The sequence below is a fragment of the Mirounga angustirostris genome, unplaced genomic scaffold, assembly GCF_029215605.1.
Source record: "Mirounga angustirostris isolate CCGP_5_RB_7025 unplaced genomic scaffold, mMirAng1.0.hap1 SCAF_14, whole genome shotgun sequence".
Taxonomy (NCBI): Eukaryota; Metazoa; Chordata; class Mammalia; order Carnivora; family Phocidae; genus Mirounga; species Mirounga angustirostris.
Window position 1 is genome coordinate 76,267,349 of NW_026991722.1, and position 13,812 is coordinate 76,281,160.

Sequence of the window (13,812 nt, forward strand, 5' to 3'; positions counted from 1 at the left end):
CTTGGGGTCATCTTTGTTGGTAATTCCTGGTTTACTTGGTCAATTTAAAACCAGTGCTGTATACAAATGTGCAGATTAGAAAAATCAGTGTCTTTCTAAAGGACAGCCTCTTTTCCTCATTACCAGGTACTTAAGATAGATTGGAGTAGTAAGGGGAAATTGGGCTGGTGGAGCTTTGGCAAACATCTGAATTGCTCTACTTTTGCTATTTGCTCCTGGGCTTTTTTGGCTGGTTTTGGGTTACTTTGTAATGGGTGCACAAAATGATGATAGGGTAGCTGAGTGAGTAGATTCCTTCTAAGAGTTTCTTTCCCTTTGTAGAATCTCGTGACAGGGACAAAGAGGGAAGCTGTGACTCCTGAATGCATAGAAAAGCATGGCAGGCAAAGCTAGGTTTGGAAAAGAATATTGAAGTAAATAAGTATGTTTGGCTTTCCTTTCCCTATATTAAAACATAGCCTTTCTTAGATTGGCCTATTAACTGCCTTATTACTCTGTGTTGCAGGAGACTGAGTGTCCTCTACGGCTTGCCCTTTGCCAGCACTGTGATTTGGAACTTTCTGTTCTCAAACTGAAGGACCATGAAGATTACTGTGGTGCCCGGACGGAGTTATGTGGCAATTGTGGGCGCAATGTCCTGGTGAAAGATCTGAAGACTCATCCTGAAGTTTGTGGAAGAGATGGGGAGGAAAAGAGAGATGAGGTTGCCATGCCTCCTAATGCATATGATGAGTCCTGGGGTCAAGATGGCATCTGGATTGCATCCCAGCTCCTCAGGCAAATTGAGGCTCTGGACCCACCTGTGAGGCTACCCCGAAGACCCCTGAGAGCCTTTGAATCAGATCTTTTCCATAATAGAACTACCAACCAAAGGAACATGACAGCCCAGTTTCCAATTCAGAATAATCTATGTGAGTTGTGTTTGGATTAGAAAACTGGAATGGTATAAAAATCTCAGGGCAAATGGGAACAGGAATTTGGGGGCAAATAGATCTTAATAATAGAAACCTGATTGTAGTTAGGTAACATTAGGAAGACTACCTAACTTTCCTATAGATTGGAAATAACAGAACCTTTTGCTGTTGGATTACTATTGGATTATAGCTAGTGTTGATGATGATGACAGTGACAGTTCTGTTAATAGCTAATATTTACTGAGTATACGGTATGTGCTTCAGGCATTTGTAAAGTGCTTAATATTACTAAATGATTTAGTTCTCACAGTCATTCTTAGGTAAGTGGTAGAGCTGGGACTTGAATTCAGGCAGTCTGACTCCATGCTTCAAACTATTCTGCTGTAGTGCAGAAATACATGAAAAATGTTTAGCACAGTGCTTGTCTCATAGTTACAGCTCAATAATTTTGGGTATTAATAAAACAATTAGAACAATAATGGAACCTTTTATCACAGCAGACTTAATGTTTGGAGTCCTGTGAGAACAGGAAGGCTAGGCTTTGTTCCTGCACTAATGCCTGTAAACCTTGAATATTTGCTAAGCATGGGGGGACTTGAGGTAGCAACATCTCTAATTTTTTTTTTAAGATGTATTTATTTATTTTATTTTATTTTATTTTTTTTAAAGATTTTATTTATTTATTTGAGAGAGAGAATGAGAGAGAGAAAGAGCACATGAGAGGGGGGAGGGTCAGAGGGAGAAGCAGACCCCCTGCTGAGCAAGGAGCCCGATATGGGACTCGATCCCAGGACTCCAGGATCATGACCTGAGCCGAAGGCAGTTGCCCAACCAACTGAGCCACCCAGGCGCCCAAGATGTATTTATTTATTTTAGAGAGAGCGTGGGTGCGCACAAGTGGGACGGGCAGAAGGAGAGAGGGAATCTCAAGCAGATTCCGCCCTGATTGCGGAGCTCAACACGGGGCTCGATCTCATGACCCTAAGTTCAGAAACTGAGCCAAAATCAAAGAGTCAGACGCTTAACTGACTGTACTACCCAGGCACCCTTCTAATGTGTCTTGAGTACTGATTATTTATTTATTTTTTCTTCCAGTGGAAGAACAAGAAAGGCAGGAAAGGAATAGAACCCGACAGCCCCCAAAAGAGGGTGGTGAAGATAGTGCAAACTTGGACTTCATGTTGGCCCTAAGTCTGCAAAATGAAGGGCAGGCCCGCAGTGTGGCAGAGCAGGACTTCTGGAGGGCTGTATGTGGTGCAGACCAGTCCCTTGAAGGTTCCAATGCTCTGAATGACATGAAGGGTAGGTTTGTTTATTCTGTACTAGCCTCTGTCTCTACAGGTTTTTTAATTCTTACACTATGTAATTTATATAAAATCGAGAGTTTTTCATGAGATAAGATTTACCGTTTTTGTTTTGCTTTTCCCAACTTTTTATTCTTTAAAACTGTCAGAATAGTACAGTGAATGTCTATATACCCCTTGTTTGTATTTACCAGTTTTAGTATTTTCCATTTATTTTATATATATTTATTTCTACCCCTCAACCATTTGAGAGTAAGTTGCAGACGTAACATTTTATCCCTAAATACTTTAGCATGTATCTTAAGAACAAAGGTATTGTACGTAAATATATCACTCTAAGGAAATTTAACAAAAGTTCCCTACTTATATATGATATTCTTATTTATACAATAAATATCCTTACTTATTTTGTTTTTAAGATCCAGGATTACACATTGTGTTTAGTTCTTTTTAGGTTAATTTAGTTTAGGCCCTTTCACCCCCCTCCCCTTTTTTTTCCTTTTAGTACATTGGTACTTTTGAAGAGTCCAGGACAGTTGTTTTTCAGAATATTTCTTTCTCAATTTAGATTTGTCTGATTGTTTTCTCATGTTTAGATTCAAGTTACACAGTTGTGGCAGAATTCCTACATTGGTGATGTTGTGTCCTTCTCAAGAAGTCAGTTTATCCTATTATTCATTAAAATGAGATCTATCCGATACCTCCATTATATGGGTAGCTTTTCCCTTTATAATACCTAGATTCAGGTTGTTATTTTGAGATTGTGGAAGAATGAGATATTTACACAACCTTTTATTTAGCAGTTTTTTGTATTCACTAATGTTTCTTGCTTGAATCAGGTATAACTGGTGATTGTACAATGGTGATTTTTCTGTTTTTATCCTTTGTTCTAAATTAGTTATTATTCTTTTTTTTTTAAAGATTTTATTTATTTGAGAGCGAGAATGAGAGCATGAGAGGGAGGAGGGTCAGAGGGAGAAGCAGACTCCCTGCCGAGCAGGGAGCCCGATGCGGGACTCGATCCGGGGACCCCAGGATCATGACCCGAGCTGAAGGCAGTCGCTTAACCGACTGAGCCACCCAGGCGCCCATAAATTAGTTACTAGTCTATAAAGAACTTTGCTCTCCTCCCTGCCTCATTTAAAAACAAATCTGGGGAGCCTGGCTGGCTCAGTCTCTGTGACTCTTGATCTCAGGGTCATGAGTTGGAGCCACATGTTGAGTGTAGAAATTACTAAAAACCAAATAAATAAATAAAAAATTTTCTCTCTTTTTTTTTTTTTTAGTATTATCGGACTCATGGATTAAAACTAGGTTTTTATTTTTCTTATTTTTAAAGATTTTATTTATTTATTTGACAGAGAGAGAGAGACAGCCAGAGAGGGAACACAAGCAGGGGGAGTAGGAGAGGGAGAAGCAGGCTTCCTGCTGAGCAGGGAGCCCAATGTGGGTCTCCATCCCAGGACCCTGGGATCATGATCTAAGCCGAAGGCAGGTGCTTAACGACTGAGCCACCCAGGCGCCCCTAAAAACTAGGTTTTTAAAAATAAAAAGTTGGATTGTGTTCAGTGAACCACTCCTTTGGGTCTCTTGTTTGGAGAACAGTATATTTGAGGGATGCATGTCTTACATATTTAAAATGCTGGAGGGGCACCTGGTGGCTCAGTCGGTTAAGTGTCTGCTTTCAGCTTGGGTCATGATCTCAGGGTCCCGGGATCAAGCCCCAGTCCTGCTCAGTGGGGAGCCTGCTTCTCCCCACCCCCCACCTTCCCCTGGGCTCATGTTCCCTCTCTCTCTCTCAAATAAATAACTAAATAAAATCTTAAAAAAAAAATAAAATAAAATGCTGGAGTTATAATAGGTTTTGGGGACCTAAACTTAAGCAGCTATCAGCTATGAGTTTTCTTTCTTTCTTCATTTTTTTTTTTTTTAAAGATTTTATTTATTTGAGAGAGAATGAGAGCGAGCACGAGCAGTGGGGAAGGACAGAGAGAGAGGGAGAAGCAGACTCCCCGATGAGCAGGGAGCCTGATGGGCGACTTTCTCCCAGGACCCTGGGTTCATGACCTGAGCTGAAGGCAGACGCTTAACTGACTGAGCCACCCAGGTGCCCCATCTATGAGTTTTCTTTATGTCACTATGTGCATAACGACTCCAAGAACAGTAGGATAATTCTTAACATTTTATTGATTTAGATAAAATAGGAATTGGTCCTGGTTAAAAGAGGTAAATGGTAGTGTTTAATAGAAACTTGGATAGGTAATAGCATTTTGCTTTTTAAAAAATGTATTTTTAAATACTTTTAAAAATGTATTTTCTTAATTATAAGTTATATTAATGTGAAAAATAGTAAATATATATGTAAAATTTTTGTTTTTTTAAGAGGGTGTGGGAGGAGCAGACGGAGAGGGAGAGAATTTTTTTTTTTTTATTAACATATAATGTATTATTTGTTTCAGAGGTACAGGTCTGTGAGTCATCAGTCTTACACAATTCACAGTGCTCACCGTAGCACATACCCTCCCCAGTGTCCATCACCCAGCCATCCCATCCCTCCCACCCCCGTCCACTCCAGCAACCTTCAGTTTGTTTCCTTATGTTTTGTCTTGTTTCATTTTTTCCTCTCTTCCCCTATAATGCTCTGCTTTGTTTCTCAAATTCCACATATCAGTGGGAACATATGATAATTGTCTTTGACTTATTTCACTTAGCATAATACCCTCTAGTTCCATCCACATTGTTGCAAATGACAAGATTTCATTTTTTTTTTTTTAAAGATTTTATTTATTTTTATTTGACACAGAGAGAGGGAGAGGGAGAGAGAGAGCACAAGCAGGGGGAGCGGCAGGCAGAGGCAGAGGGAGAAGCAGGCTGCCTGCTGAGCAAGGAGCCCGATGCGGGGCTCGATCCCAGGACCCTGGGATCATGACCTGAGCCGACTGAGCCACCCAGGCGCCCCAAGATTTCATTTTTTGATGGCTGCATAATATTCCATTGTATATATATACCACATCTTCTTTATCCATTCACCTGTTGACATCTCAGCTCTTTCCATAGTTTGGCTATTGTGGACATTGCTGCTGTAAACATTGGGGTGTACGTGCCCCTTCAGATCACTACATTTGTATCTTTGGGGTAAATACCCAATAGTGCAATTGCTGGGTCGTAGGGTAGCTCTATTTTCAACTTTCTGAGGAATCTCTCCATACTGTTTCCAGAGTGGCTGCACCAGCTTGCATTCCCACCAACAGTGTCAGAGGGTTGAGAGGGAGAGAATCTTAAGCAGGTCCCACCTAGTGCAGGGCCTGATGAGGGGCTCAGTCTCACAACCCTGAGATCATGACCTGAGCCGAAACCAGGAGTTGAATGCTTAACCAGCTGGCGCCCCAAATGTTTTGTTTCTATGATCTCTAGACTGTGGCTGGTTAACATGTAAATTCAAAGGCTAAATAAGGGGTGAGTCTGTGGCTCCTTAGAGGGTTATGTCCCTATCAGTTGAAAAAACACTGTTTAGGCTGTATTTTCTTTTTTTTTTCCTTTTTATTTATTTATTTATTTATTTTTAAAAAGATTTTATTTATTTGACAGAGAGAGAGAGACCGAGTGAGAGGGAACACAAGCAGGGGGAGTGGGAGAGGGAGAAGCAGGCTTCCCGCAGAGCAGGGAGCCCGACGCAGGGCTAGATCCCAGGATCCTGGGATCATGACCTGAGCCGAAGGCAGACACTTAATAACTGAGCCACCCAGGCACCCCAGGCTGTATTTTCTTCCTTAAGAAAATGCTTTTTGTGTTGTAGAGGGTTTTTTTTTTTTTTAATTGAAGTATAGTTGACATATTAAGTTAGTTTCAGTTGTACAACATAGTGATGCAACAATTATGTACATTATGAGATGCTTACCACAATAAATATATTACAGTGTTATTAACTGTATTCCCTGAGCTGTACTTTCCATCCCCTTGAGTAGAGGATATTTAAAAACAATTTGCAGGGCCCCTGGGTGGCTCACTTGGTTAAGTTTGCCTTTGGCTTGGGTCATGGTCCCAGGGTCCTGGGATTGAGCCCCATGTTGGGCTTCCTGCTCATCAGGGGGGTCTGCTTCTCCCTCTCCCTCTCCTGCTCCCTCTGCTTGTGCTTTCTTGCTCACTCTCAAATAAATAAAATCTTCAAAAAAAAAATTGCATCTGTAATAAAAATGATTGTGTAGGAATTAAATAGGTGAGTTTCATGTAAATTATGTCCCAATAAATCTGTTAAAGAAAAAAGAGGTAAAAATCATGAAAAAAAATTTAAGATTGTGAAAGAGTGTAAAAGGAAGCATAAGTCTCCTCCTCACCCACTGATAAGTCTCCTGGTTCTCCCCAGAGGTTACCACTTTCAGCAGGTAATTAGGTAACCTTATATTTTTTGCACAGAAAAGGATGTGAATATGTACTATGATGAGATTGTTTAAAAGTTGGTTTTATTAAACTTCCTGCATTTTGGGGAGCAGAACAAGGCTTGTCAATGTAATGTTTGGCTTTGAATTCTTCTCCATTTCTAAGTTTGGTAATCCTTTATGAAATATTGACAGATTCTCTCCCTTATTACCTTTGATCTGTTTTTTTACCTAATAGTTGCTGCTTCTTTCCCTTAGGAAAATGCACTAGTCCCAAAGAAAGCATTTCCAAAGTCTGAGCATCATTTTTTAATGTGAGTCTCCTTATCACCCTTTCAGACTTGATTTTCATGGTGCTAAAGAAAGTAAAATGCAGTAGCATAGTAGTGACAGGTGAAGACTGAGTTCAGTGTAGTTTCCTTTATTTTCTCCTTTCTTGATCATATCTTAAATTGTTGACTTTTGTTTGCTTGTTTCATTCCATTTTTCCTCTCTACTGGTTTGGAATTTATATTCTTTGCCTCTGTTCTTGTGATGGTTGCCCAGGAAATTTCAACATCTTTATTTAATTTAACAAAGAATAAAATTAATCAACCTTATCACATTTATCCCAATTAGTACAGTACCTTTAGAATTAAGATCTTCTCTTTATAATTTAAAAACTACTATATGTGGTAAGTTAGTGTTCTCTCGTTTTCTTTTTAGCACCATGTTATAGATACTTCTTGTTTTATATACTCATTGTATTTATTTTATTTATTACGTGTTTACCATTTTCTTTGCTCACCCATTCTTCCTTGTTTCCCAGAACTTCCTTCTAGGATAAATTTCTTCCTAAGGTATATTCTTTGGAAATTCTGTTGAAAGTGTTGGTTGATTGTAAATTCTCTATTTTTGTTTGTCTGAAATCTTATTTTTTCTTGTAGTAGTTTCTCTGTCACACAGTTCAAGATTGCCAATTATTTTGTCTTAGTTCTTTGAAGATATTTTGGCTTCTGTTGTTGGCTATAGAGATGTCATCTGTTAGTGTTGTTATTTCTCTACAGGTACTTTGTCTTTTCTCTCTGGCTCATTTTAAGATCTTTTTGTCTTTGAGTTCTGCATTTCCTGATGATTGTCTCTGGCTTTAAATTTCTTTGGATTTGCTGGCTTTCCTGATTTGTAAATTTAGTATTTTCATCTATATGGAAAATTGTCATCTGTTGTTTCTTTGATTATTGCTTATCTTCCTTTTTTTTTCTTTAAGATTTTATTTATTTGAGAGAGAGAGAATGGGGAGGGGCAGGGAGGGACAGAGGGAGGGAGAGAGAGAGAGCAGCTGATTCCCTGCTGAGCAGGGAGCCTGGCACAGGGGCTCAGTTCTAGGACCCTGAGATCATGACCTGAGCCGAAGGCAGACGCTTAACCAACGGAGCCACCCAGGTGCCCTTGTCTTCCATTCTTTGTAGTCTTTTTCTTTTTTTTTTTTTTTAAGATTTTATTTATTTATTTGAGAGAGTGCGAGTGGGCGCGAGTGGGCACGAGTGCAAGTGGGGGGTGGGGGAGAGTAGAGGGAGAGAGAATCTTAAGCAGACTCCCCACTGAGCACCGAGCCTGATGCGGGGCTTGATCTCAATCCTGAGATTAGGACCTGAGCCAAAATCAAGAGTCTAACGCTTAACTACTGAGCCACCCAGGCTCTCCTACATGTGTTAGATTTTGCTCTATCCTCTGTTTCTTATATTTTCCATTTCTTTGTCCTCTGGGGTGTATTCTGGGTAATTTTTTAAATGTCTACTTTCTAATCTATTGTTCAATATGTCCATTGAGGTTTTCACTTCAGTGATTAATATAGTTTTCATTTATTTGAGTTGTATTTGATTGTTTTTTTCTTCAGTGTGCCTCATCATGTTTTAAATAATTTTTTTTTTTTTTTTTAAGATTTATTTATTTCAGAGAGAGAGAGTGTGAGAAAGAGAGAACACCGGTAGGGGGAGGGCAGGGGGAGAGGGAGAAGCCGACTCCCGGCTGAGCAGGGAACCAGATGTGGGGCTTGATCCCAGGACTCTGAGATAATGACCTGAGCCGAAGGCAGACGCTTTAACTGACTGAGCCACCCAGGCACCCCTTAAATAATCCTTTATAGGAGCGCCTGGGTGGCTCAATTGGTTAAGTGTCCGACTATTGGTTTGGGCTCTGGTCATGATCTCATGGGTTGTGAGATTGAGCCCTGTATGGGCTCCATGCTCAGGAGGGAGTCTGCTTGAAGATTCTCTCCCTCTGCCCCTGCTCATGTGCTTGTGTGCACTCTCTCTCTCAAATGTTTTTTGTTTTTTTTTTAAGATTTTATCAGAGAAAGAGAGAGAGGGCACAAGCAGGGGGAGTGGCAAGCAGAGGGAAGAGCAGGCTCCCTGCTGAGCAAGGAGCCCAATGTGGGACTTGATCCCAGGACTCTGGGATCATGACCTGATCTTACAAAAGGCTTTTTTTTTTTTTAAATCTGGGGTAGTCCTATTCCAATTCCTTTTTAAACACGTCTTTAAACGTTTTAGATATACTTATTTTTCTGTAGTGTCTGAAAATATACCTAAAGTCTCTTTTGCTATTTGTTTCTGCTGACTGTCATGGTGGCTTGCTGCCTCCTGCATGTGTGGGGTTTTTTGTTGTTGTTTGTTTTTTACTTTTTTTAGTATTATTATTATTTTTTTTAAGATTTTATTTATTTATTTGACAGAGAGAGACACAGCGAGAGAGGGAACACAAGCAGTGGGAGTGAGAGAGGGAGAAGCAGGCTTCCCGCTGAGCAGGGAGCCCGATGCGGGGCTCGATCCCAGGACCCTGGGATCATGACCTGAGCCGAAGGCAGACGCTTAACGACTGAGCCACCCAGGCGTCCCTTTTTTTAGTATTATTTGAGAGAGAGGGTGCATGTGAGCATGAGGGGGGAGGAGGGGCGGAGGGGAAGAGGAAGAGAAGCAGATTCCCTGCTGAGCAAGGAGCCTGATGCGAGACTCAATTCTAGGACCCTGAGATCATGACCTGAGCTGAAGGCACATGCTTAACTGACTGAGCCACCCAGGCACCCCTGTTTTTAATTTTTTAAAAAGATTTATTTATTTTAGAGAGAGAGCATGTAAGTGGGGGGAGGGGCGGAAAGGGAGGAGTAGAGCGAGAGACTGACTCCCAAGCCGACTTTGTGCTGAGCTGAGAGCTGAACTCAGGGCTTGATCCCGTGACCCAGGAGGTCATGACCTGAGCCAAAACCAAGAGTCAGATACCCAACCTACTGAGCCACCCACATGCCCGCTCTGTGTGTGTTTTAACATTAAACTTCCTAACGTGTTCCTCAGAGTATTTTATATATGCTTCTTGTAGGTGCCTAGGGATACTACTGACTGGGATAATTTTATTTATTTATTTATTTTTTAAAAGATTTATTTAAGAGAGAGAGCGGGGGGGCTGTGGAGGAGGGGGCAGAGGGAGAACGAATCTTTTTTTTTTTTTTTTAAGATTTTACTTATTTATTTGACAGAGAGAGAGATAGCGAGAGCAGGAACACAAGTAGGGGGAGTGGGAGAAGGAGAAGCAGGCTTCCCACTGAGCAGGGAGCCCAATGCGGGGCTCGATGCGGGGCTCGATCCCAGGACCCTGGGATCATGACTTGAGCCGAAGGCAGACGCTTAACGACTGAGCCACCCAGGCGCCCCGGAAGAAAGAATCTTAAGCAGACACTTGCTGGGTGCTGAGCTTGATGTGGGGCTCAATTTCACGACCCTGAGATTGTGCATGACTTGAGCTGAAATCAAGAGTCAGATGCCCAACAGACTGCACTGTACCACCCAGGTGCCCCTGGGATAGTTTTAAATTGATTTTTTGGTTGGCTTGGACTTTTAAAAATTATAGACGTGAATGTATGTAAAAACAAATGTAGATTCTAGACTCAAACCCACGTAAAGGCCAAACTAATTACTGTTCCTTGGTAAAGACTTTTTTGCCCTACCCAGAGTGAAGACCTAGGTGGGCAGGTTTTCTTAACTCTTCTCATTGTTCACCCTCCAGTTGTTCAGCAGTCTTATTGAGGCTGTTGTGTTTGGGGAATCCTGGATTTAAAACTAATCTTACTTATTTGCTCTCGTAAATTACTTTTGTTGTGTATCATTCTTGGTATTTTGTACTGGAGAGTTTTTAAGGATATCTGTCTACCAGTCATAAGTGAGCCTCAACTTCTTGATCAGTAAAATGAGGGTAATGTAGGATCTCCTTTATAAGTCTTCTCTGTGGATAGAAATAATGCACAGAAGCTTTTATTTTATTTTATTTTATTTTAAAGATTTTATTTACTTGACAGAGAGAGACACAGCGAGAGAGGGAACACAAGCAGGGGGAGAGGGAGACGCAGGCTTCCCGCAGAGCAGGGAGCCCGATGCGGGGCTCGATCCCAGGACCCTGGGATCATGACCTGAGCCGAAGGCAGACGCTTAACCGACTGAGCCACCTAGGCGCCCGCACAGAAGCTTTTAGATTAGTGCCTGGGGTTAGTACACATTTACATTCTTCCTTAGAGTAATGGGTAAACTACTACTTTACTTTTGCTCAGGAAATGGTGACAAATCTCTTTTTCCATACTGGAAGTTTTTTCCTTAGGATTTGTCTTAGATGGCTCCTCTTGGAGGATTTACAGTCCCACAAATTGCTACATCTAAGAAAAGTCAAAGGAAGTCAGACTTTTATATAAAACCTTACAAGGGGGATAAAGTTTGTTTCTGTTCATTGAGTCTGACTGTATGGCCTGATACCTAGGTGCAGCTGACCGGACCATGTTGCCTTGTGAATTTTGTGAGGAGCTCTACCCAGAGGAACTTCTGATAGACCATCAGGTGTGTTTTAATTACTTGAGGAATGTGTGCAGGCCATAGTTGGTGTTGTAGGCCACATGAGATCTTGAGCCAACTTTTTTTTCTTTTAAGATTTTATTTATTTGACAGAGAGAGAGATAGCAAGAGAGGGAACACAAGCAGGGGGAGTGGGAGAGGGAGAAACAGACTTCCCGCCAAGCAGGGAGCCTGATGCGGGGCTTGATCCCAGGACCCTGGAGCCATGACCTGAGCCAAAGGCAGTTGCTTAACCAACTGAGCCACCCAAGTGCCCCTTGAGCTAACTATTTTTATATACCTGTGGCAGGAGGTAGCCACTGTGTTTCTTTTTTTTTTTTTTTTTTAAGATTTTATTTATTTATTTGACAGAGAGAGAACACAAGTAGGCAGAGTGGCAGGCAGATAGAGAGGGAGAAGCAGGCTCCCCACTGAGCAGGGAGCCCGATGTGGGGCTCGATCCCAGGATCCTGGGATCATGACCTGAGCCGAAAGCAGACGCTTAACCGACTGAGCCACCCAGGCGCCCCGCCACTGTGTTTCTTACCATGGTGTGACTGACCTAAGGGTATGAGAACTCAGCTTTGTTCCCTCTTGGAAAAAAGTAATCGTTCATTCCAGCAGGCCCGGTTGCTCTCCATACTATGGTGACTAGTGTACATCTCCACCGACCATCTTAATCTGGTGTCATCTCATGCCCCATTTTGATTTATTGGAGGTGTACTGAAGTCCTTGAAGTTCCCTGGAAGGGTTAAGGATCTTTTTTGCACTTTACTTTTTTTTTTTTTTTTTTTTTAAGATTTTATTTATTCATAAGAGACAGGCAGAGGGAGAAGCAGGCTCCCCACTAAGCAGGGAGTCTCATGTGGGACTCGATCCCAGGGCTCTGAGATCATGACCTGAGCCGAAGGCAGATGCTTAACCATCTGAGCCACCCAGGTGCCCTGCACTTTACTTTTTCTTCTGCAAGATGTGTGGTTATCCACCCCTGCTTCCTCAACACCCAACAACCTAAGGGTTGTTGTAGACTTACTTGTAGACCTTGTTCTGACATAACTTTCAGGAAACCGTCCTGAGGGATCTTATGAAGACAAGGTCAGAGGTCCCACCTGTGTCCTCAGTAGTCCTGTGCCCACTTCTCTTTTAGCCTGTAACCCCATGGTGTGGTCTCCTGATCTCCTATTGGTCTGCACCACTAGGCTGAGTTCCTTGAGAAGATTCTCTGTTTTCCTAGCTACTGAATCTCTCAATACCTGGTATATGAAAGGTGTCCTATGCTTTTTGAATGATTGAAAGTTCATGAGCTATTTAGAAATGATAAGAGAGAATAGCCTTTGTGTTTGAGGATTACGTGGTGGAGGGAACCACTTTTTCCCCTTGGTTTGGCCTCATCTGGCATTTCTATAACTATTAAGTAATCCCTGTGCTCTGGGTGGAACATATATTCCCCCCATAAGTGGAATAATATAGTGTTTGAATACATCTACTTTTTGGTTTGGGAAGAGCATAAGAAAACCTATTAATAGGGACAACAGCCTCTTTTACTTAATGGCTGTGGGAAGAATCTTGAATCTTCTCAATTTATTTTATTTATTTATTTATTTTTTCAAAAATGTTTTATTTATTTATTCATGAGAGTCAGAGAGAGAGAGGCAGAGGCAGAGGGAGAAGCAGCCTCCCCACCTAGCAGGGAGCCCGATGCGGGACTCGATCCCAGGACCCTGGGATCATGACCCGAGCCGAAGGCAGACGCTTAACCATCTGAGCCACCCAGGCGCCCCTTGAATCTTCTCAATTTAAAAAGAATAATCACAGGGGCTCCTGTCTGGCTTAGTTGGTAGAGCATGTGACTCTTGATCTCAGGGTTATAAGTTCTATCCCCACATTGGGTGAGATTACTTAAAAAATAAAATCTTTAAAAAAGAAAAAATAATAACCACATGAACACAGTAAAAACAATGTAGAATGGTACAGAAATATTTAAGAGTGTTCCATCTGTGTTTGCCCTAACCCTTTTTAGTCTCTCTCCCCATTATTAAGAATTAACATTTGTGACTTTCAGACAATGTTTTAGGAATGTAGTGTTTTCCTTAACGCCTCTTTTTTTTTTAACCTGTGTTTTTTGAGACAGACAAGCTGTAATCCTTCCTGTGCCTTACCTTCACTCAGTATGGGCAGTACTTCCCCCAAAGGGGTGGAGGATCCTGATGTCATCTTCCAAAAGTTTTTGCAGCAGGCTGCGAGTAACCAGTTAGACTCTTTGATGGGCCTGAGTAATTCACCCCCTGTGGAGGATAGCATCATCATCCCATGTGAATTCTGTGGGGTACAGCTGGAGGAGGAGGTGCTGTTCCATCACCAGGTAAAA

At 41.7% G+C, this 13,812-nt stretch overlaps 1 protein-coding gene across 4 annotated transcripts in view; it reads left to right on the forward strand.

Moving 5' to 3' along the window:
- TRAFD1 (TRAF-type zinc finger domain containing 1) overlaps positions 1-13,812 on the forward strand; it is a 49,276-nt gene that overhangs the window by 31,485 nt on the left and 3,979 nt on the right. For 3 of the 4 annotated variants that reach the window (XM_064578406.1, XM_054510518.2, XM_045887630.3), the window contains 4 exons: positions 506-911; positions 2,010-2,216; positions 11,374-11,450; positions 13,576-13,806. In XM_064578406.1, coding sequence (XP_064434476.1) covers positions 506-911; positions 2,010-2,216; positions 11,374-11,450; positions 13,576-13,806 — 921 coding nt within the window. The remainder of the gene's footprint in view (positions 1-505; positions 912-2,009; positions 2,217-11,373; positions 11,451-13,575; positions 13,807-13,812) is intronic. The other variant, XM_064578405.1, reaches the window with a different exon arrangement.